This window comes from Nerophis lumbriciformis, linkage group LG38 (genome assembly GCF_033978685.3).
Source record: "Nerophis lumbriciformis linkage group LG38, RoL_Nlum_v2.1, whole genome shotgun sequence".
Lineage (NCBI taxonomy): Eukaryota > Metazoa > Chordata > Actinopteri > Syngnathiformes > Syngnathidae > Nerophis > Nerophis lumbriciformis.
This window is the reverse complement of record NC_084585.2, coordinates 2,240,176-2,265,040: the sequence shown is the minus strand read 5'-3', so window position 1 is coordinate 2,265,040 and position 24,865 is coordinate 2,240,176. Positions and strand designations below refer to the sequence as shown.

At 40.4% G+C, this 24,865-nt stretch overlaps 2 protein-coding genes across 2 annotated transcripts in view; one reads left to right on the top strand and one right to left on the bottom strand.

The window, feature by feature from the left end:
- Positions 1-1,293, bottom strand: part of ubap1 (ubiquitin associated protein 1) — a 30,095-nt gene extending 28,802 nt beyond the window's left edge. The window contains exon 1 of the mRNA XM_061932384.2: positions 1,158-1,293. The gene's annotated coding sequence lies outside the window, so the exon portion shown is untranslated. The remainder of the gene's footprint in view (positions 1-1,157) is intronic.
- ube2r2 (ubiquitin-conjugating enzyme E2R 2) overlaps positions 1,233-24,865 on the top strand; it is a 38,540-nt gene continuing 14,907 nt past the window's right edge. The window contains exons 1-2 of the mRNA XM_061932385.2: positions 1,233-1,802; positions 8,536-8,725. Of these exons, the coding sequence (XP_061788369.1) occupies positions 8,549-8,725 (177 nt within the window). The 5' untranslated portion in view covers positions 1,233-1,802; positions 8,536-8,548. The remainder of the gene's footprint in view (positions 1,803-8,535; positions 8,726-24,865) is intronic.

Here is a 24,865-nt window from a genome sequence, read left to right as displayed (position 1 = left end):
TCTGCTGGTGTCGGTCCACTCTGTTTCCTGAGAGAAATTTACTGGCTTTTACCTGTAAATCCAGGGGAGACAGGGCCTTCTCTGTGGTCGGCCCTAAGCTCTGGAACACTCTGCCCCTCCATGTTCAAACTGCTCCCACAGTGGACTGTTTTAAGTCTCGTCTTAAGACCCACTTTTATTCTCTGGCTTTTAACACTACGCGAGTTGTGTGGTCCTCTGTCCTCTGTTGTCCTCTGTAGTTTTTTTTTTTTTAGTTTTTTTTAATAAATTTTGATTTCTATTTACTGTTTTAATTGGTTTTACCCTTTAAAATCGTTTTTAATCATATTTATTTTTATATTGGTTTTATATTTATTTATTTTTTGTTTGTATTCAGTCATTGGTGGAGCTAAGGATAATATTTGAATATTGTTTTTAATATTGTTGTGCAGCACTTTGGAAACATTTTTGTTGTTTAAATGTGGTATATATATAAAGTGGATTGGATTGGATTGAAAAAAAAAAAATCCAAATTATGAGGTAAAAAACTCGAAAATAAAAAGTGATTATTTTGAGATTTAAAAAGTCGTTTTCATTTTATAACAAATATAGATAAAAAACATAATTATGTGATAAAAACATACTTTTAATCGCATAATTAGATTTTTTTTAATCTCGTTTTTTTTAATCTCATAATTATGATTTTTTAATCTTAGAATTTCGATTTTTTATTTCATAATTATGACTTACCACTGGGGTATTTTTTAAGTAGTGTAAATGGGCTTTCCCTTGTGTGTTCAATTGTTCAATAAAAATAAATACATAAAATACAATTATGTTTTAACTACCTGATTACACAACTGGTAGTATTGTCTTCGAAGCAGATCATTTTTTTCAGAACTCCGGGTTGGTCAGTCATATACGGACTCATACCTCTAATATTGAGGGAATACGTTAAATCAAAACGCCATTAAATGAAAATAAAAAGCACACGTATGTGATGAACAAACAAATACAAAATGAATACAAACATACATACACGATGAATGTGTTGCAATTACTCCTGTTTTTTTTTTTTTTGGGAAAAAAAAAGGTGTGCCGTTTCATTGTGACATTCAAGCTAACTCACATGTTTGACATTTACCAAAGAAAAAAACTTAATAATTGTATTGTTTTACCGTCTATGGTTGGTAGTTTGGTTCCATTCCGTGATCTGCATCGAGTGCGCGCACGCAAGGCACGTTCCGGACGTCGATGACGCACCGCAGACACGCGCAATGGTAACCGGAAGCATCGATGAGAGGAAAATAAAAATCGATCATAATCCTTGTTATTCTTGAGGGGGAACTCTTGTCACCTGCTGGCATTTCCACGGCGAAGATTCGCACCTGCTGGCCCTTAAACACTAGCGCCTTGTCGGAGGGGGACGGCGGAGAGCAAAAAAAAAAAACAAAAAAAAAATTGCCTCGTTTGCCCGAAGTTGCTGGCTAACTGGTTTTAGCTGACGTGTGGAGAAGTTGAGACTGGCAGAGAGCAGACAGACTCAGACTAAACAAGCCGGGGATCAGCTCAGCGTCTGTCCGAACACAAGCAGCGGCAGCCCGGGGAGATGTCGCGGAGCCCGAGAATGATCCACGGGAGACGGTGACTTCCACTGAAAGTAGCTCCATGTAGACTGTCAACACTTGGCACACAAAGAATCCCAGCTACACAACACGAGGAACATCCACGGCTTCTGTCACTTTGGCCACAAACACATGGTCTGCCAATGACTTTGTCCTCCACTTTTCACCACTAACCTTTATTACGTTGCAACAATACAGGTACATGTTTGATTTCATTTGCCTTTTTTTCACTAGCCTCAGTAAAAGGCCAGAGAAGCAAACCAAAGACATTGGCAATGGCTGCCTTTGTAGACTTCCTTATATCCTTACTGCTGTGTGATTTATACTGTCAACATATTCGTTTAATCTGCAGCCAGAAGATGTTTAAAGAGGACACGATGCCTAAACTTAAAATCAGAAGTATTTATTCTAATACAATTTGTCTAAGCGCTATCTGTCCCTAGTAGCGTTCGACACGGGCGACTTACACAGGGCTATCCGGACGCAAGTCCGCATCATTCTGGGAAATCTGGGAATTTTTGGAATTTGTCAAGGGAAAGCCCGCGATTCCTGAATAGGCGGAACAGTTTGAAGTTGGAACGCTTTGAGTAGGATGGAAATGTGGGAGGTAGAACGCGCCAAAATCTGGAGAAGAATAATAACAACAACAACTACGGCGAAGAAGAGACGTTGCTTCTAATTGACTGTTAGCAAACATGACCGCAGCATTTGCAGGTGGAGACATCTGTGGTAGGCTAAACTAAACGCTATCTCACGTCTCCTGCCTTCACACGTAACAAGGACCGACAGCAACATTGCTGTGTCATTTAATCTATTTGCTTATTTTATACCGTCGACGTATTTGTTTAATCTGTAGCCAGAAGATGTTTAAAGAGGACACGATGCCTAAACTTAAAATCAGAAGTATTTATTCTAATACAATTTGTTTAAGCGCTATCTGTCCCTAGTAGCGTTCAACACGGGCGACTTACACAGGGCTATCCGGACGCAAGTCCGCATCATTCTGGGAAATCTGGGAATTTTTGGAATTTGTCAAGGGAAAGCAGTTTGAAGTTGGAACGCTTTGAATAGGATGGAAATGTGGGAGGTAGAACGCGCCAAAATCTGGAGAAGAATAATAACAACAAGAACTACGGCGAAGAAGAGACGTTACTTCTAATTGACTGTTAGCAAACATGACCGCAGCATTTGCAGGTGGAGACATCTGTGGTAGGCTACACTAAACGCTATCTCACGCCTCCTGCCTTCACACGTAACAAGGACCGACAGCAACATTGCTGTGTCATTTAATCTATTTGCTTATTTTATACTGTCGACGTATTCGTTTAATCTGCAGCCAGAAGATGTTTAAAGAGGACACGATGCCTAAACTTAAAATCAGAAGTATTTATTCCCTATTTATTCTAATACAATTTGTCTAAGCGCTATCTGTCCCTAGTAGCGTTCAACACGGGCGACTTACACAGGGCTATCCGGACGCAAGTCCGCATCATTCTGGGAAATCTGGGAATTTTTGGAATTTGTCAAGGGAAAGCAGTTTGGAGTTGGAACGCTTTGAATAAGATGGAAATGTGGGAGGTAGAACGCGCCAAATTCTGGAGAAGAATAATAACAACAAGAACTACGGCGAAGAAGAGACGTTGCTTCTAATTGACTGATAGCAAACATGACCGCAGCATTTGCAGGTGGAGACATCTGTGGTAGGCTAAACTAAACGCTATCTCACGTCTCCTGCCTTCACACGTAACAAGGACCGACAGCAACATTGCTGTGTCATTTAATCTATTTGCTTATTTTATACTGTCGACGTATTTGTTTAATCTGTAGCCAGAAGATGTTTAAAGAGGACACGATGCCTAAACTTAAAATCAGAAGTATTTATTCCCCATTTATTCTAATACAATTTGTCTAAGCGCTATCTGTCCCTAGTAGCGTTCAACACGGGCGACTTACACAGGGCTATCCGGACGCAAGTCCGCATCATTCTGGGAAATCTGGGAATTTTTGGAATTTGTCAAGGGAAAGCCCGCGATTCCTGAATAGGCGGAACAGTTTGAAGTTGGAACGCTTTGAGTAGGATGGAAATGTGGGAGGTAGAACGCGCCAAAATCTGGAGAAGAATAATAACAACAACAACTACGGCGAAGAAGAGACGTTGCTTCTAATTGACTGTTAGCAAACATGACCGCAGCATTTGCAGGTGGAGACATCTGTGGTAGGCTAAACTAAACGCTATCTCACGTCTCCTGCCTTCACACGTAACAAGGACCGACAGCAACATTGCTGTGTCATTTAATCTATTTGCTTATTTTATACCGTCGACGTATTTGTTTAATCTGTAGCCAGAAGATGTTTAAAGAGGACACGATGCCTAAACTTAAAATCAGAAGTATTTATTCTAATACAATTTGTTTAAGCGCTATCTGTCCCTAGTAGCGTTCAACACGGGCGACTTACACAGGGCTATCCGGACGCAAGTCCGCATCATTCTGGGAAATCTGGGAATTTTTGGAATTTGTCAAGGGAAAGCAGTTTGAAGTTGGAACGCTTTGAATAGGATGGAAATGTGGGAGGTAGAACGCGCCAAAATCTGGAGAAGAATAATAACAACAAGAACTACGGCGAAGAAGAGACGTTACTTCTAATTGACTGTTAGCAAACATGACCGCAGCATTTGCAGGTGGAGACATCTGTGGTAGGCTACACTAAACGCTATCTCACGCCTCCTGCCTTCACACGTAACAAGGACCGACAGCAACATTGCTGTGTCATTTAATCTATTTGCTTATTTTATACTGTCGACGTATTCGTTTAATCTGCAGCCAGAAGATGTTTAAAGAGGACACGATGCCTAAACTTAAAATCAGAAGTATTTATTCCCTATTTATTCTAATACAATTTGTCTAAGCGCTATCTGTCCCTAGTAGCGTTCAACACGGGCGACTTACACAGGGCTATCCGGACGCAAGTCCGCATCATTCTGGGAAATCTGGGAATTTTTGGAATTTGTCAAGGGAAAGCAGTTTGGAGTTGGAACGCTTTGAATAAGATGGAAATGTGGGAGGTAGAACGCGCCAAATTCTGGAGAAGAATAATAACAACAAGAACTACGGCGAAGAAGAGACGTTGCTTCTAATTGACTGATAGCAAACATGACCGCAGCATTTGCAGGTGGAGACATCTGTGGTAGGCTAAACTAAACGCTATCTCACGTCTCCTGCCTTCACACGTAACAAGGACCGACAGCAACATTGCTGTGTCATTTAATCTATTTGCTTATTTTATACTGTCGACGTATTTGTTTAATCTGTAGCCAGAAGATGTTTAAAGAGGACACGATGCCTAAACTTAAAATCAGAAGTATTTATTCCCCATTTATTCTAATACAATTTGTCTAAGCGCTATCTGTCCCTAGTAGCGTTCAACACGGGCGACTTACACAGGGCTATCCGGACGCAAGTCCGCATCATTCTGGGAAATCTGGGAATTTTTGGAATTTGTCAAGGGAAAGCCCGCGATTCCTGAATAGGCGGAACAGTTTGAAGTTGGAACACTTTGAATAGGATGGAAATGTGGGAGGTAGAACGCGCCAAAATCTGGAGAAGAATAATAACAACAAGAACTACGGCGAAGAAGAGACGTTGCTTCTAATTGACTGTTAGCAAACATGACCGCAGCATTTGCAGGTGGAGACATCTGTGGTAGGCTAAACTAAACGCTATCTCACGTCTCCTGCCTTCACACCGACAGCAACATTGCTGTGTCATTTAATCTATTTGCTTATTTTATACTGTCGACGTATTCGTTTAATCTGCAGCCAGAAGATGTTTAAAGAGGACACGATGCCTAAACTTAAAATCAGAAGTATTTATTCCCTATTTATTCTAATACAATTTGTCTAAGCGCTATCTGTCCCTAGTAGCGTTCAACACGGGCGACTTACACAGGGCTATCGGACGCAAGTCCGCATCATTCTGGGAAATCTGGGAATTTTTGGAATTTGTCAAGGGAAAGCCCGCGATTCCTGAATAGGCGGAACAGTTTGAAGATGGAACGCTTTGAATAGGATGGAAATGTGGGAGGTAGAACGCGCCAAAATCTGGAGAAGAATAATAACAACAAGAACTACGGCGAAGAAGAGACGTTGCTTCTAATTGACTGTTCGCAAACATGACCGCAGCATTTGCAGGTGGAGACATCTGTGGTAGGCTAAACTAAACGCTATCTCACGCCTCCTGCCTTCACACGTAACAAGGACCGACAGCAACATTGCTGTGTCATTTAATCTATTTGCTTATTTTATACTGTCAACATATTTGTTTAATCTGCAGCCAGAAGATGTTTAAAGAGGACACGATGCCTAAACTTAAAATCAGAAGTATTTATTCCCTATTTATTCTAATACAATTTGTCTAAGCGCTATCTGTCCCTAGTAGCGTTCAACACGGGCGACTTACACAGGGCTATCCGGACGCAAGTCCGCATCATTCTGGGAAATCTGGGGATTTTTGGAATTTGTCAAGGGAAAGCCCGCGATTCCTGAATAGGCGGAACAGTTTGAAGTTGGAACGCTTTGAGTAGGATGGAAATGTGGGAGGTAGAACGCGCCAAAATCTGGAGAAGAATAATAACAACAAGAACTACGGCGAAGAAGAGACGTTGCTTCTAATTGACTGTTAGCAAACATGACCGCAGCATTTGCAGGTGGAGACATCTGTGGTAGGCTAAACTAAACGCTATCTCACGTCTCCTGCCTTCACACGTAACAAGGACCGACAGCAACATTGCTGTGTCATTTAATCTATTTGCTTATTTTATACTGTCGACGTATTTGTTTAATCTGTAGTCAGAAGATGTTTAAAGAGGACACGATGCCTAAACTTAAAATCAGAAGTATTTATTCCCTATTTATTCTAATACAATTTGTCTAAGGGCTATCTGTCCCTAGTAGCGTTCAACACGGGCGACTTACACAGGGCTATCCGGACGCAAGTCCGCATCATTCTGGGAAATCTGGGAATTTTTGGAATTTGTCAAGGGAAAGCCCGCGATTCCTGAATAGGCGGAATAGTTTGAAAATGGAACGCTTTGAATAGGATGGAAATGTGGGAGGTAGAACGCGCCAAAAGGCTAATATTAAGGCTAATACAAAAAAGGGATTTTTAGAAATGTTGGCCAACTGAAAAGTATGAAAATGAAAAATATGAGCATGTCCAATACTCAATACTTGGTTGGAGCTCCTTTTGCCTCAATTACTGCGTTAATGCGGCGTGGCATGGAGTCGATGAGTTTCTAGCACTGCTCAGGTGTTATGAGAGCCCAGGTTGCTCTGATAGTGGCCTTCAACTCTTCTGCGTTTTTGGGTCTGGCATTCTGCATCTTCCTTTTCACAATACCCCACAGATTTTCTATGGGGCTAAGGTCAGGGGAGTTGGCGGGCCAATTTAGAACAGAAATACCATGGTCCGTAAACCAGGCACGGGTAGATTTTGCGCTGTGTGCAGGCGCCAAGTCCTGTTGGAACTTGAAATCTCCATCTCCATAGAGCAGGTCAGCAGCAGGAAGCATGAAGTGCTCTAAAACTTGCTGGTAGACGGCTGCGTTGACCCTGGATCTCAGGAAACAGAGTGGACCGACACCAGCTGGACTGCTGCTGAGTGGTCCAAAGTCATGTTTTCTGACGAAAGCAAATTTTGCATTTCCTTTGGAAATCGAGGTCCCAGAGTCTGGAGGAAGACAGGAGAGGCACAGGATCCACGTTGCCTGAAGTCTAGTGTAAAGTTTCCACCATCAGTGATGGTTTGGGGTGCCATGTCATCTGCTGGTGTCGGTCCACTCTGTTTCCTGAGATCCAGGGTCAACGCAGCCGTCTACCAGCAAGTTTTAGAGCACTTCATGCTTCCTGCTGCTGACCTGCTCTATGGAGATGGAGATTTCAAGGTCCAACAGGACTTGGCGCCTGCACACAGCGCAAAATCTACCCGTGCCTGGTTTACGGACCATGGTATTTCTGTTCTAAATTGGCCCGCCAACTCCCCTGACCTTAGCCCCATAGAAAATCTGTGGGGTATTGTGAAAAGGAAGATGCAGAATGCCAGACCCAAAAACGCAGAAGAGTTGAAGGCCACTATCAGAGCAACCTGGGCTCTCATAACACCTGAGCAGTGCCAGAAACTCATCGACTCCATGCCACGTCGCATTAACGCAGTAATTGAGGCAAAAGGAGCTCCAACCAAGTATTGAGTATTGTACATGCTCATATTTTTCATTTTCATACTTTTCAGTTGGCCAACATTTCTAAAAATCCCTTTTTTGTATTAGCCTTAAGTAATATTCTAATTTTGTGACACACGGAATTTTGGATTTTCATTTGTTGCCACTTCAAATCATCAAAATTAAATGAAATAAACATTTGAATGCATCAGTCTGTGTGCAATGAATAAATATAATGTACAAGTTACACCTTTTGAATGCAATTACTGAAATAAATCAAGTTTTTCAAAATATTCTAATTTACTGGCTTTTACCTGTATAAGCATATTCTGTGGCTGCCACCATATCGAATAATTTGCATAAAATGTGGGGTCGCTATCGCTGTAAGGGTCAGTCGATATCGCTATGGGGTCCGCAACCCTAATGCCGCCCTCCAGTGGTCCACAGAGGCTGAAAAGGCTTTCATTGACCTCAAACATGACCTGTCCTCTGCCCCTGCTCCTGCTTTTGCTGTGCTTGACTATCAGCTGCCCTTTTTCTTGGATGTTTCTGAAAGTGACTTTTTTTCAGAAACAAAAGGGGGGAGTGCGTCAAGTTTAAGGAATACATTCCTTCTCCACATACTGTTTGACAACATCAACAATAATCTTGACATGTATGAGAATCCCAAAAGTGCCATTTGGTCAGTAATGTTTCTTGTCATTTTTCTTGGTGTCAGAAGTGGGATCGACATGGCCCACCAGGCAACCCCTAGTTCCCAGAAGGCCCTGATGATGGAGTTGAAGTCCCTGCAGGAGCAGCCGGTGGAGGGCTTCCGCATAACTCTTGTGCAAGAGTCTGATCTCTACAACTGGGAAGTAGCCATATTTGGGCCCCCAAACACCCTGTATGAAGGAGGCTACTTTAAGGTACGAAATATTCATCCAAATGCTTTTAAAATCCTAATTCAATTGGGAATGTTCTTGCTAAAGGTCCAGTCCATCCTGAAAAGTTACAATCCACAAGTCAAAAAGGGGATACCAAAACAGTATTTTGTAAATGTACTCTTCCTGCTACATGCAAAGTACAGTATTCAGAAAGTAAAAACCCTGTTTCCATATGAGTTGGGAAATTGTGTTAGATGTAAATATAAACGGAATACAATGATTTGCAAATAATTTTCAACCCATATTCAATTGAATATGCTACAAAGACAAGATATTTGATGTTCAAACTCATAAACCTTCTTTTTTTTTTTGCAAATAATAATTAACTTAGAATTTCATGGCTGCAACACGGGACAAAGTAGTTGGGAAAGGGCATGTTCACCACTGTGTTACATCACCTTTTCTTTTAACAACACTCAATAAACGATTGGAAACTGAGGAAACTAATTGTTGAAGCTTTGAAAGTGGAATTCTTTCCCATTGTTGTTTTATGTAGAGCTTCAGTTGTTCAACAGTCCGGGGTCTCCGTTGTCGTATTTTACGCTTCATAATGCGCCACACATTTTTGATGGGAGACAGGTCTGGACTGCAGGCGGGCCAGGAAAGTACCCGCACTCTTTTTTTACGAAGCCACGCTGAATGTGGCTTGGCATTATCTTGCTAAAATAAGCAGGGGCGTCCATGAAAAAGACGGCGCTTAGATGGCAGTATATGTTGTTCCAAAACCTGTATGTACCTTTCAGCATTAATAGTGCCTTCACATATGTGTAAGTTACCCATGCCTTGGGCACTAATGCACCCCCATACCATCACACATGCTGGCTTTTGAACTTTGCGTCGATAACAGTCTGGATGGTTCGCTTCCCCTTTGGTCCGGATGACACGATGTCGAATATTTCCAAAAACAATTTGAAATGTGGACTCGTCAGACCACAGAACACTTTTCCACTTTGCATGAGTCCATCTTAGATGATCTCGGGCCCAGAGAAGCCGTTTCTGGGTGTTGTTGATAAATGGCTTTGGCTTTGCATAGTAGAGCTTTAACTTGCACTTACAGATGTAGCGACCAACTGTATTTAGTGACAGTGGTTTTCTGAAGTGTTCCTGAGCCCATGTGGTGATATCCTTTAGAGATTGATGTTGGTTTTTGATACAGTGCCGTCTGAGGGATGGAAGGTCACGGTCATTCAATGTTGGTTTCCGGCCATGCCGCTTACGTGGAGTGATTTCTCCACATTCTCTGAACCTTTTGATGATATTATGGACCGTAGATGTTGAAATCCCAAAATTTCTTGCAATTGCACTTTGAGAAACGTTGTTCTTAAACTGTTTGACTATTTGCTCACGCAGTTGTGGACAAAGGGGTGTACCTCACCCCATCCTTTCTTGTGAAAGACTGAGCAGTTTTTGGGAAGCTGTTTTTATACCCAATCATGGCACCAACCTGTTCCCAGTTAGCCTGCACACCTGTGGGATGTTCCAAATAAGTGTTTGATGAGCATTCCTCAACTTTATCAGTATTTATTGCCACCTTTCCCAACTTCTTGGTCACGTGTTGCTGCCATCAAATTCTAAAGTTAATGATTATTTGCAAAAAAAAAAATGTTTATGAGTTTGAACATCAAATATGTTGTCTTTGTTGCATATTTAACTGAATATGGATTGAAAATGATTAGCAAATCATTGTATTCCGTTTATATTTAACACAATTTCCCAACTCATATGGAAACAGGGTTTGTAAAACGCACAAGGTGTTCCCTGTCTGTTACTGTACATGCACTCATCACAATTTGAGAGATAAGTCACAGCTGCTTGTCTCACGGCGGCTTTGGTAGATAAGGACAAAATGACGTGGGAAGACGTTTAAACGTCGTTGATAACTTTGAGTGCTTGGGCTTCACGGAGAAGACTACACACTGCTGATACGGAAGAACTTGCTGTTTGCTAATAGCTGATAATGAGTTGTTTAATTATTATAATCTTGATGTTAAATAAGACTACATACAATAAATAAGATACAACTGTCAAATTGCTACTAGAAGGCAAGTCCTGGGTATATTTTGTTGTAGACCACATTAGATTGCATTTTTTTTTATTGCACCCTTTAGTTGGATGCGCTTTGTCAAGTGTGTTCATGTCAAATAACTAAAGTGACTGACAGGCCACCAGAGTAGTTTGTGTTGGTTTCTGTGTGCATGTAGCTAAGGTATCTGTTTGCTGGAATGTCCCTGCAGCAAAGACAGAGTGAGGACTTCTCCATAACTACAGTGGGGCAAAAAAGTATTTAGTCAGCCACCGATTGTGCAAGTTCTCCCACTTAAAATGATGACAGAGGTCTGTAATTTTCATCATAGGTACACTTCAACTGTGAGAGACAGAATGTGAAAAAAAATCCAGGAATTCACATTGTAGGAATTTTAAAGAATTTATTTGTAAATTATGGTGGAAAATAAGTATTTGGTCACTTCAAACAAGGAAGATCTCTGGCTCTCACAGACCTGTAACTTCTTCTTTAAGAAGCTCTTCTGTTCTCCACTTGTTACCTGTATTAATGGGACCTGTTTGAACTCGTTATCTGTATAAAAAACACATGTCCACAGCCTCAAACAGTCAGACTCCAAACTCCACTATGGCCAAGACCAAAGAGCTGTCGAAGGACACCAGGAAAAGAATTGTAGACCTGCACCAGACTGTGAAGAGTGAATCTACAATAGGCAAGCAGCTTGGTGTGAAAAATCAACTGTGGGAGCAATTATCAGAAAATGGAAGACATACAAGACCACTGATAATCTCCCTCGATCTGGGGCTCCACGCAAGATCTCATCCCGTGGGGTCAAAATGATCATGAGAACGGTGAGCAAAAATCCCAGAACCACACGGGGAGACCTGGTGAATGACCTGCAGAGAGCTGGGACCAAAGTAACAAAGGTTACCATCAGTAACACACTACGCCGACAGGGAATCAAATTCTGCAGTGCCAGACGTGTCGCCCTGCTTAAGCCAGTGCATGTCCAGGCCCGTCTGAAGTTTGCCAAAGAGCACATGGATGATACAGCAGAGGATTGGGAGAATGTCATGTGGTCAGATGAAACCAAAATAGAACTTTTTGGTATAAACTCAACTCGTCGTGTTTGGAGGAAGAAGAATACTGAGTTGCATCCCAAGAACACCATACCTACTGTGAAGCATGGGGGTGGAAACATCATGCTTTGGGGCTGTTTTTCTGCTAAGGGGACAGGTCGACTGATCCGTGTTAAGGAAAGAATGAATGGGGCCATGTATCGTGAGATTTTGAGCCAAAACCTCCTTCCATCAGTGAGAGCTTTGAAGATGAAACGTGGCTGGGTCTTCCAGCATGACAATGATCCCAAACACACCGCCCGGGCAACGAAGGAGTGGCTCCGTAAGAAGCATTTGAAAGTCCTGTAGTCTCCAGACCTCAACCCCATAGAAAATCTGTGAAGGGAGTTGAAAGTCCGTGTTGCTCGGCGACAGCCCCAAAACATCACTGCTCTCGAGAAGATCTGCATGGAGGAATGGGCCAAAATACCAGCTACTGTGTGTGCAAACCTGGTAAAGACCTATATTAATCGTTTGATCTCTGTAATATAACCTTTGTTGGCAATAACAAAGTATTGAGTTGAATTTTTGTTATTGACCAAATACTTATTTTCCACCATAATTTATAAATAAATTCTTTAAAAATCCTACAATGTGAATTCCTGGATTTTTTTTTCACATTCTGTCTCTCACAGTTGAAGTGTACCTATGATGAAAATTACAGACCTCTGTCATCATTTTAAGTGGGAGAACTTGCACAATCGGTGGCTGACTAAATACTAAATTTTTGCCCCACTGTATATACAGGATGTAGTGTCTCCGTACGGAGGAGCGTTCACTGTTTTTAAGAAAAGCCGATAGACCAAGATTGTGTTCAAGTTGGGACAACACAAATAATGCAGAGTGGTTGTTGCTGTCATCTTCTCTCTTTTTCTTTCTTTCATGTTTTATGGCAGCGATAACTTTGAGAAAAGTGGGCTTCAAAGTTCTTCTGAGATAAAAACAAAAAACAAAACGGTGTAAATGAAAGACAAACTTGTGAAAGTACACTTCAGGATTGGACTAAAACTAGCGACCGCTAAGGCTCATCATTTGTCTAGCCCAGGCGTCGTCAACCTTTATTATTAAATGAGCCATTTTGCGCCGTCATCCACAACCAAGAAAAATTGTCGGGCGCTGCAAAACATAACTTAAGCTTGTAAACTTAAAAAGGTTAATGCTTTATTTTTCATTTGAACTGTCCCAACACAGTGCTGTGTGCATGTGTAGGCTAGGGATGTAACAATACTGTATAAACATTTCATATCACAATTACAATAATCATGGTATTGTTGAATGTGCTCAAAAAGTACAACAAATCTTTTATTTATTTTTGAATAATAAACACACAATATTCTTTCCTTGACAGAAGACAAATATTGTTCTGGCTTCTTAACGTACCAATAGGGTAGAAAAACAAATTGCCACTATATTGAAGCTACAGGTAAAAGCCAGTAAATTAGAATATTTTGAAAAACTTGATTTATTTCAGTAATTGCATTCAAAAGGTGTAACTTGTACATTATATTTATTCATTGCACACAGACTGATGCATTCAAATGTTTATTTCATTTAATTTTGATGATTTGAAGTGGCAACAAATGAAAATCCAAAATTCCGTGTGTCACAAAATTAGAATATTACTTAAGGCTAATACAAAAAAGGGATTTTTAGAAATGTTGGCCAACTGAAAAGTATGAAAATGAAAAATATGAACATGTACAATACTCAATACTTGGTTGGAGCTCCTTTTGCCTCAATTACTGCGTTAATGCGGCGTGGCATGGAGTCGATGAGTTTCTGGCACTGCTCAGGTGTTATGAGAGCCCAGGTTGCTCTGATAGTGGCCTTCAACTCTTCTGCGTTTTTGGGTCTGGCATTCTGCATCTTCCTTTTCACAATACCCCACAGATTTTCTATGGGGCTAAGGTCAGGGGAGTTGGCGGGCCAATTTAGAACAGAAATACCATGGTCCGTAAACCAGGCACGGGTAGATTTTGCGCTGTGTGCAGGCGCCAAGTCCTGTTGGAACTTGAAATCTCCATCTCCATAGAGCAGGTCAGCAGCAGGAAGCATGAAGTGCTCTAAAACTTGCTGGTAGACGGCTGCGTTGACCCTGGATCTCAGGAAACAGAGTGGACCGACACCAGCAGATGACATGGCACCCCAAACCATCACCCAACCATGCAAATTTTGCATTTCCTTTGGAAATCGAGGTCCCAGAGTCTGGAGGAAGACAGGAGAGGCACAGGATCCATGTTGCCTGAAGTCTAGTGTAAAGTTTCCACCATCAGTGATGGTTTGGGGTGCCATGTCATCTGCTGGTGTCGGTCCACTCTGTTTCCTGAGATCCAGGGTCAACGCAGCCGTCTACCAGCAAGTTTTAGAGCACTTCATGCTTCCTGCTGCTGACCTGCTCTATGGAGATGGAGATTTCAAGTTCCAACAGGACTTGGCGCCTGCACACAGCGCAAAATCTACCCGTGCCTGGTTTACGGACCATGGTATTTCTGTTCTAAATTGGCCCGCCAACTCCCCTGACGTTAGCCCAATAGAAAATCTGTGGGGTATTTGAAAAGGAAGATGCAGAATGCCAGACCCAAAAACGCAGAAGAGTTGAAGGCCACTATCAGAGCAACCTGGGCTCTCATAACACCTGAGCAGTGCCAGAAACTCATCGACTCCATGCCACGCCGCATTAACGCAGTAATTGAGGCAAAAGGAGCTCCAACCAAGTATTGAGTATTGTACATGCTCATATTTTTCATTTTCATACTTTTCAGTTGGCCAACATTTCTAAAAATCCCTTTTTTGTATTAGCCTTAAGTAATATTCTAATTTTGTGACACACGGAATTTTGGATTTTCATTTGTTGCCACTTCAAATCATCAAAATTAAATGAAATAAACATTTGAATGCATCAGTCTGTGTGCAATGAATAAATATAATGTACAAGTTACACCTTTTGAATGCAATTACTGAAATGAATCAAGTTTTTCAAAATATTCTAATTTACTGGCTTTTACCTGTGTGTGTGTGTGTGTATATATATATATATATATATATATATATATATATATATATATATATATGTATATATATTATATTTTATATTGCTACTATGGTAAATTTTTAGTCTACTCTGTACCTTTTTGTTTTCGCCTTCTTTTTGTGCCCTTGTGTGCATTATCCTTTCCATCCTTACCCTTTCCATCCTTTGTAACTGAGCTACTGTGTGGAACAATTTCCCTTGTGGATCAATAAAGTTTGTCTAAGTCTATCGCCTGTCCCTAAATTTAATTGAAGTGCAATTATCAATTACGATTTTACAAAGATTTTAAATTGAAACAGTATTAATCCTCAGGAGTTCATGATTCATATTGGTAATTGTCACATCCTTAGTGTAGGCTTACTTTGAAATACATTACTACTTAAAAAAAATAATAAAATTGTTTCCGGGCTGCAGCAATTTTCATTCAAATAAAACTTGAAGTGCTACAGTACAAACCAGTATCTCAAACAATAAAAGCTTAATCATTAAAGCAGATAAAAGACTAAGACCAAAACACAATCAGTGAGGCATAAGAAACACAAAACATGCAGATTTGTGGGTTTTTGAACAGTGTGCCATATTTATTTTAGTTTTTAAAAACATTAATATCTTGCTCAAAAGATTTGAGTGTGTGTTTAAGTACTTTTAGAGCACATTCAACAAATTATAATTTTGGTCATGATAACCTTGATGATAAATTTTCATATCTTTACATCCTTGGTTTGTTAGAATAATTTAGTAATCAGATAAAGCACACTGAAATGCGTATATTAGGGAAAATAGTTGCAATAAACAATAATTTTTTTGCCCGAGAAAGACTTTTTCTAATAAATAATTAACATTGGAATTGCACTTTTAATGTGTGCATTAATAAAAAAAGCATGGATGATGGCACCCACACACCACCGCTCTCATGTGCACTCATTTGAAACGGCCGTCCGGAAACTATATTAGGTTCCGGGCACTCCATGATTCTTGAATTTCATCGGTTTTTACTTTATACACTCATTAAACGATTAATCGAAGCAACATAATGTAAATTGAAGCTTTTTTGTAATCACATCAATCAATTTAATCAATCATTTGCAGCCCTGGTTTGTTTTGAGAATGTCTTTCAGCGTTACATTTTGGCTTGTTTGCTCATTTCTTGCCACATGTGTCGCTCGCCATTGTTGCCTCATGTTCAACCTGTGGTTTAGAGATGTGACGTTCGCAAGAAAACTGTTTTTTTTAATGGCTCATCTAAGCTTGTTTTAGATAACCGCACATAATAACGTGTCACATTTCTAGAAGCCCTCGGCGAGCTACTGGGAAGGCGAGCCCTGCTGCACACATTCATGGCCTCACAGTTAAACAACAAGAGCAGCTCACTCAGGCTATGTTATCCATCTAAACTAACAAACAACTGTTATTATCAATATGCATATAGAAACAATTTTCTTACCAAACTCCTTATGTGGTCATACTAGGGTTGTCTCGATACCAATATGTTGGTACCGGTACCAAAATGTATTTCGATACTTTTCTAAATAAAGGGCACCACAAAAAATTTCATTATTGGCTTTATTTGAACAAAAATTCTTAGGGTACATGAAACATAAGTTTATTATTGTCATTTAGTCCTTATATAAAATAGTGAACATACTAGACAATTTGTCTTTTAGTAGTAAGTAAACAAACAACGACTCCTAATTAGTCTGCTGACGTATGCAGTAACAAATTGTGTCATTCCCCATTATATTATTTTGTCAAAGTTATAAAGGACAAGCTGTAAAAATTAGTACCGTATTTTCCGCACCATAAGCCGCCCTGGGTTATAAGCCGCGCCTTCAATGAACGGCATATTTCAAAACTTTGTCCACCTATAAGCCGCCCCGTGTTATAAGCCGCATCTAACTGCGCTAAAGGGAATGTCAAAAAAACAGTCAGATAGGTCAGTCAAACTTTAATAATATATTAAAAACCAGCGTGATGTGGGCGCGCATGGAGTCGTATATCAACATGGACGGAGCTGCGTGAAAAAAGCCACCCGGCCTCTTCGCGTAAACTTCCCTTAACCACTCGCTCATCTTTTCTTCATCCATCCATCCCTTCGAGTTAGCTTTTATGATGACGCCGGCTTGAAAGGTCTCTTTTGGCAAGGTCTTCCTTTTGAATATCACCATGGGTGGAAGTTTCTGGCCATTAGCATGGCAAGCTAGAACCACAGTGAAGGATGACTTCTCATTCCCTGTGGTGCGAATATTCACCGTACGTGCTCCCGTTGTATCCACAGTGCGGTTCACAGGAATATCAAAAGTCAGTGGAACCTCGTCCATGTTGATAATGTTCTCTGGCCGGATCTTTTTTTCAGCTATCTTGTTTTTACAATATGCACGGAAAGTAGCCAGCTTTTCTTGAAAGTCTTTAGGCAGTTGCTGTGAAATAGTAGTCCGTGTGCGGATGGAGAGATTGCGTCTTTTCATGAACCGGAAACCTGTCGCTTAGTAGGAGCCATTTTGTGGTCTTTAGAGATGTAAACACACAAAGGAAATGAAACGTAATATCCGCGCCCTTCTTCTTCTTCTACGGGGGCGGGTGGTTGCTTACAGTAGAAGAAGAAGCGCTTCCTGTTCTATGGGGGCGGGTGCTTACCTTGGCGGTTGCTTGCCGTAGAAGAAGAAGCACTTCCTCTTTTACGGGGAAAAAAGATGGCGGCTGTTTACCGTAGTTGCGAGACCGAAACTTTATGAAAATGAATCTTAATATTAATCCATATATAAAGCGCACCGGGTTATAAGCCGCACTGTCAGCTTTTGAGTAAATTTGTGGTTTTTATGTGCGGCTAATAGTGCGGAAAATACGGTAATCTATTTATTCATTTACTGTTGTATCTGCTTATTTTCTGTTTCAACATGTTCTATCTACACTTCTGTTAAAATGTAATAATCACTTATACTTCTCTTCTTTGATACTTTACATTAGTTTTGGATGATACCACACATGATACCAAGTAGTTACAGGATCATACATTGGTCAGAATTTAAGTCCTCATGTGTCCAGGGACGTTTTGACTTTGTTTATAAACATGATATGAATTTTTTTTAAACGAAAAAAGATTTTGTGATGCTAGAAATATTGACGTAATCAAGTAATATCGACTAGATACATTATTGTAGTTAGTATCATTACAGTGGATGTCAGGTGTAGATTCACCCTTGGCATTTGTTTACATTGTGACGCCGGTGAGCTATTGTATCCTCCTAGGGTGTGTAGTTAAAGTTAAAGTACCACTGATAGTCACACACACACTAGGTATGGTGAAATTACCCTCTGCATATGACCCATCCATCCCCTTGTTCCACCCCCTGGGAGATGAGGGGAGCAGTGAGCAGCAGCTGTGGCCGAGCTCGGGAATCATTTTGGTGATTTAACCCCCAATTCCAACCCTTGATGCTGAGTGTCAAGCAGGGAGGTAATGGCTCCCATTTTTATAGTCTTTGGTATGACATGTTTAGCTATTCCTCGTCTTGCAGTGATAATGATACTTGTAAGAAACGTACTTTATTTGTCACCATGGAGACAAGGATTAGTCATTTAGAAGTAGCTAAAACACTGCTGATTGCAGGTGGATGTTAGCTGCTAGCTAGCTAGCCATGTCTTAAAGCACCTCTTCCTGAGGGTGTTTCAGTGTTATAACTTCATCTTTATCTTGACTTTTTACACCAAAATGCGTCCATTCTCCCCTTTCTGTCTACACACTGTGTCTGCTTGTAAGTACTCGGTGTGTGTGCGCTGCCCAACATGCTCCTCTGCTCGTAAAACCAGCAATGTCACCACGTGACGACGACGCGCCATCATGTCTGTAAAAAAAAAATATGGCGAACCGGTATACCACCGTTCAACCTTAGGTCATCCATCCATCCATCCAATTTCTACCGCTTGTCCCTTTCGGGGTTGCGGGGGGGTCGCTGGAGCCTATCTCAGCTGCATTACCATAACAATTATAAATAAAGTAATACAAAATACACAATATCAGTTGGAGGATTTTGAATACAATCGCTAAATGAATATCATATTCTGGATCTGACACACAATGTAAGAGATTGTCAGACAGGCACAAATATCCCACAGACTCATTTTTTGAGGAGTCATTTGTTCTCTCAACACAATGCTGATATCTAGTCATATTATATCTTCTATGCACCTTACGTGAATGTTATCACTGGTAATGCTGATATTTAGTCATATTATATCTTCTATGCAGCGTACACGAATGTTATCACTGGTAATGCTGATATCTAGTCATATTATATCTTCTATGCAGCGTACACGAATGTTATCACTGGTAATTGTGAAAACAATGGACTTTCAGGCTGCACTTGGCCCACAGCCTCTGGCTTGAATAGGACTGTTGTAGAATTCCCAGGTGCTTAGTTCTTGTTACAACAGGTTTGTGCCAATAGTTCAGAACTTAGCTTATGTGGATCTTGTTGGTACTAAACCCAAGGAATGCTTTGGTTGTGGTGCTATTCATTATAAGATAGGTGCATATCTCTCAATCCATAGCTTGTCATTGTTTCTTGCACCACATTGTCACACAAACCTACCATCAATTCACTACACAATTGTTTTTTTTTTCAAGTCTAATCACAGATGAAGCAAATGTCTGAAGTATCTTAGTCTAGTCATCGATAACAAACAAAGATTGGCGATATCTCTTGACGATTTAGCACAAAGACCTGCATCGTAACACAAGGTTCTAGGATACGGGCTGGCGTCACAGAGCACTTTTAATACTGCCGTCATTCAACCTGCTAAGTCAGACTACCGCTGGCACAACGTCACTCCCAGATTCAGTTTCAGTGCAGTTCATACAGAAGAGTAACACAGGAAGAAAAGGCAGATAAACCAACCAGCAATGTAAAAATGGGTTTTAAATTATGGATCGGCCGATAATCTGTTTGACATTTTGACGTACCTGCCGATATTATATATACAGTATATATTTTTTACAACTACAACATAAATACATACAATATATACCGCATCTTTCGGAGTATAAGTCACACCGGCCGAAAATGCATAATAAAGTAGGAAAAAAACATATATAAGTCGCACTGGAGTATAAGTCGCATTTTTGGGGGGAATGTATTTGATAAAAGCCAACAGCAAGAATAGACATTTGAAATAAATAAATCAAGAATAGTGAACAACAGGCTGAATAAGTGTACGTTATATGAGGCATAAATAACCAACTGGTATGTTAACGTAACATATTATGGTAAGAGTCATTCAAATAACTATAACATATAGAACATGCTATACAATCTGTCACTCCTAATCGCTAAATCCCATGAAATCTTATACGTCTAGTCTCTTACGTGAATGACATCAATAATATTATTTGATATTTTACGCTAATGTGTTCATCATTTCACACATAAGTTGCTCCTGAGTACAAGCAGAGGTGGGTAGAGTAGCCAGAAATTGTACTCAAGTAAGAGTACTGTTACTTTAGAGATTTATTACTCAAGTAAAAGTAAGGAGTAGTCACCCAAATATTTACTTAAGTAAAAAGTATGTTGTGAAAAAACTACTCAAGTACTGAGTAACTGATGAGTAACATACACACTCATATCATATATATATATATATATATATATATATATATATATATATATATATATATATATATATATATATATATATATATATATATATATATACATACATTGATATATACAGTATATCATTTATATTTATTTATTTTGCTGTTTTTGTTTATATGTTAAAGGTGTTTTAATGAATATACATGCATGTTTAACATATATATTCCTTTCTTTCATGAAGACTAGAATATAAGTTGGTGTATTACCTGATTCTGATGACTTGCATTGATTGTAATCAGACAGTAGTGATGATAACGTCCACGTTTTCAAATGGAGGAGAAAAAAAGTTCCTCCTTTCTGTCTAATACCACATGAAAGTGGTGGGTTTTTGGCATCTTTTTTGTCCAGCTTCCATATTCGTTTTTATACACTTTACAAGAAATATATTGGCGGCAAACTCCGTAGCTTGCTAGCTTGTTTGCGCTGGCTTTCGGAGACTCTTATGTTGAAAGCGCAGGCGCGACGGAGCAGCACTTTTATTGTGAAGACAGGAACGTCCTCATGTGCGGTCAGTCTTTAGGCTTTTGACGGGATGTACGGTTGAAATAAAAAAAGTATCTTTTTTCCTTCACACTTTTGATTGATTAATTGGAACTTTTATTAGTAGATTGCACAGTACAGTACATATTCCGTACAATTGACCACTAAATGGTAACACCCCAATAAGTTTTTACACTTGTTTAAGTCAGGTCATGTGACCGCCTGGCTCTGTTTGATTGGTCAAACGTCACCAGTGACTGCATCTGATTGGTGGAACGAAGTGAAACGTCACCAGTAAGGCAGGCACTATGAAGGTCTGTCTGACAGACCAAAACAAACAAAGCGTGCATTAACAGATCGATAAAAATTAGTAGCGAGTAGCGAGCTGAATGTAGATAAAAGTAGCGGAGTAAAAGTAGCGTTCCTTCTCTATAAATATACTTAAGTAAAAGTAAAAGTATGTTGCATTAAAACTACTCTTAGAAGTACAATTTATCCCAAAAGTTACTCAAGTAGATGTAACGGAGTAAATGTAGCGCGTTACTACCCACCTCTGCCTCCCGGACACATGTAATAAAGGTGTTGGTGATATCAATCACTGATGTTTTTTGCTAGAACATTAGCGCAGCATAAAAGACTTAGACTTCCTTTTATTGTCATTCAAATTTGAACTTTACAGTACAGATAAGAACGAAATTTTAAAGTTAAAAGTTAAAGTACCAATGATTGTCACACACAAACACTAGGTATGGCGAAATTATTCTCTGCATTTGACCCATCACCCTTGATCACCCCCTGGGAGGTGAGGGGAGCAGTGAGCAGCAGCGGTGGCCGTGCCCGGGAATCATTTTTGGTGATTTAACTCCCAATTCCAAGCCTTGATGCTGAGTGCCAAGCAGGGAGGTAATGGCTCCCATTTTTATAGTCTTTGGTATGACTCGGCCGGGGTTTGAACTCACAACCTACCCATCTCAGGGCGGACACTCTAACCACTAGGCCACTGAGTAGGTATTTTAGGTTTATTAGGAGTTAAGGAAGCCGATAACCGATATTTGGAGCCGATATTCATTTGCCTTTGGGACTCCACAACAAAGGGTGGCAGTTTTGTGACTTTAGCGGTGCTTTTTTATAGACTTTTGGATTGGCCGTGTTTGCACCGGGACGGAGTTGGCTCTCTTGGTTGCTTTGTTAGGTCTGTTCCTGTCTCTGGCTGGCTGTGGTGACCCCCACCCCAGCAGACAGAGGTCTGGAGCCATAATAACAATAATCAATAATTTTGCATTAGCTGTTTGTAGTGCAGGATAAAAGAGCAATAAGGTGCAGATATAAATAAATAGATTACTGTACAGATAAATATATTCAAGGTTCAAGGTTCAAGGTTCAACTTTATTGTCCCCGCGGGGAAATTTGTCTTGGGCACAGTGCATCATTGCTTTCTTAACATACCCAAAAACAACAGAACAAAAACACAAGCACAGACACAACCACAACCATACAACTAACATTTAAACATCAGAACATGGAGCTTGATAGACATAGGTGGCACTTTGATGTAGGCATAAAATCTACAGTATGGAGATAAAGATAAAGTACCAATGTGCATTGCACTAGAGCTCATGGATAAAGTGCTGTGTGCTAAAGTGCTTAGTTCTAAAGTGCTATGTGCTAAAGTGCTATGTGCTAAAAAAGTGCTAACCTATGTATTAAAATTCTATTGCACATTGTTGGTCAGCTTAATGGAGGCTGGAACAAATGATAATTTAAGGCGGTTAGATTTGCATAGTGGGACCCGGAGTCTTCTCCCTGATGGCAGGGTTCCATATTCAGGAAAGAGTGGGTGTTGTGAGTTGGAAATAATTTTCTTAGCTTTTTTCCTAACTGCCTGCTCATAGATGCTCTGTATAGGCTCATATTCTTTCCTCCCTACGATTTTCATTGCCGTTTTATGCATGCCGGCCAGTTTGCTTTTTAGCTTAACGGTTAGGTTGCCAAACCATGAGGTGATCCCGTATCTAATGATGCTCTCTACAATGGCACGGTAGAAAATCATCATGATATGGCTGCTTACGCCGTACAATCTTAATCTTCGCAAAAAATATAGCCTCTGTTGCAGTCTATTGCACAGTTTGTCAATATGTGTCTTCCAGCAGAGAAGATTATCAATATGAACCCCTAAATATTTATATGAGGATACCTGGGTGATTTCCTGATTTTTGATGACCACTGGCTCATGGTCAGTCACTTTCCTCAGATCCAAAACCATTTCCTGTGTCTTGGTCACATTTAAAATAAGATGGTTAGTGTCACACCACCTAATAAATAGGTCTATCTCGTCTTGGTACACAGAGGGGTCCGTATCCTTGTGTAGAAGGCTTAGGAGCACGGTATATTGCACTTTTGCATATGCATCCACGTTTATGGATGTATGTTATAATGTTTTTATATTCCAGCCAGTTAATCCATTTTTGGGGGGAATTTAGGGGATTATTATGATGCGTTCAAGAGTCTTATGGCCTGAGGGAAGAAGCTGTTACTGAACCTGGAGGTTCTGCTACGGAGGCTGCGGAACCTCTTTCTAGAGTCCAGCAGTGAAAACTGTGAAAATGCAGACGTTTCCTAAAAAAATAATGTTAAGACAAAAAACTTTAAGCCATGTCCAGCTGTTTATATACCAGGATAAGATAGGATAGACTTTATTCATCCCACAATGGGGAAATGGCTATGTGGTTGCAGTGCAGATGCAAAAAGTCCACAGAAATAAGGTAAAAACAAAACAAGAGAGAAACCAATAAAAAACACAAAGGACATTAAAGACATTAAAGAGTACAGAGCTGCTGCGACCAGCGGCGCCATTTCTACATACAGCTACAAATGTAACACACAACGAAAAAACATAAAATGAGCAAACAAAACAAAAACACCATTTCAACACCGCAGGGGTCTCTGGGGTGGGGGGCATCACGGCCAGGGACAGGAACAGACCTAACAAAGCAACAAAGAGAGCCAACTCCGTCCTGGTGCAAACACGGCCGATCCAAAAGCACCAAAAAGCAGCGCCAAAGTCACAAAACTGCCGCCCTTTGTTGTGGAGTCCCAGAGGGGCCCGCACCACCAGGCAAAAAAAACACGAAAACAATTCATGTTTAGCTCAATTTTACTGCAAATGAATATCGGCTCCAAATATCGGTTATCGGCTTCGTTAACTGCTAATAAACTGGAAAAACCATATCAGTCGATCTCAGTGGAACCTTGATTTACAAACTTTTAGATGGAGCCAAATGTGCCTTTGTGTGCTGTCTGTGTCCGAGCGCTTAATTCGTTCATTTTGTGTTGCGCCTGCAAGCAAAAAGCAGGGCACAGTATTTTAGTGAGGAGACGGAGCCCTCCACGTCACTCGCTGCACATTGCAGGACTCTACCACTACTCAGTGATCAGCGTGTGTGGGCTTTTTTCCGACTTTTGTTCATTTTGCCAACTCATTATTAGTCCAAAAACTCAATAGACCAATGTGGAAAGAAGGGAATCGCTGTGGAGTTAGACTATTTGCGAGATGTACATTAATGGCGCTCACTAGTATGCAAGAATTTATGAAGCAGGCTTTGTACTCCAGCAAGTTTTAATTGTGATGAGACCAGGCTTTTCTGTAAAATCATGCCAGAGCAGACTTATCTGTCCTTACTCCCTGTCAGCTGCTTTCTCCTCCGCTTGGGTGGATTTTACATTCTTAAATGTTCACTATTGTAGCAATATAATTGTTAAAGTTAAGGATTTGTGTGATTTCTGATAGTTTGTGAGTGGCTTCTGAGCGTGTGGCCACAGCAGCGAATACAGCGCAGTTCA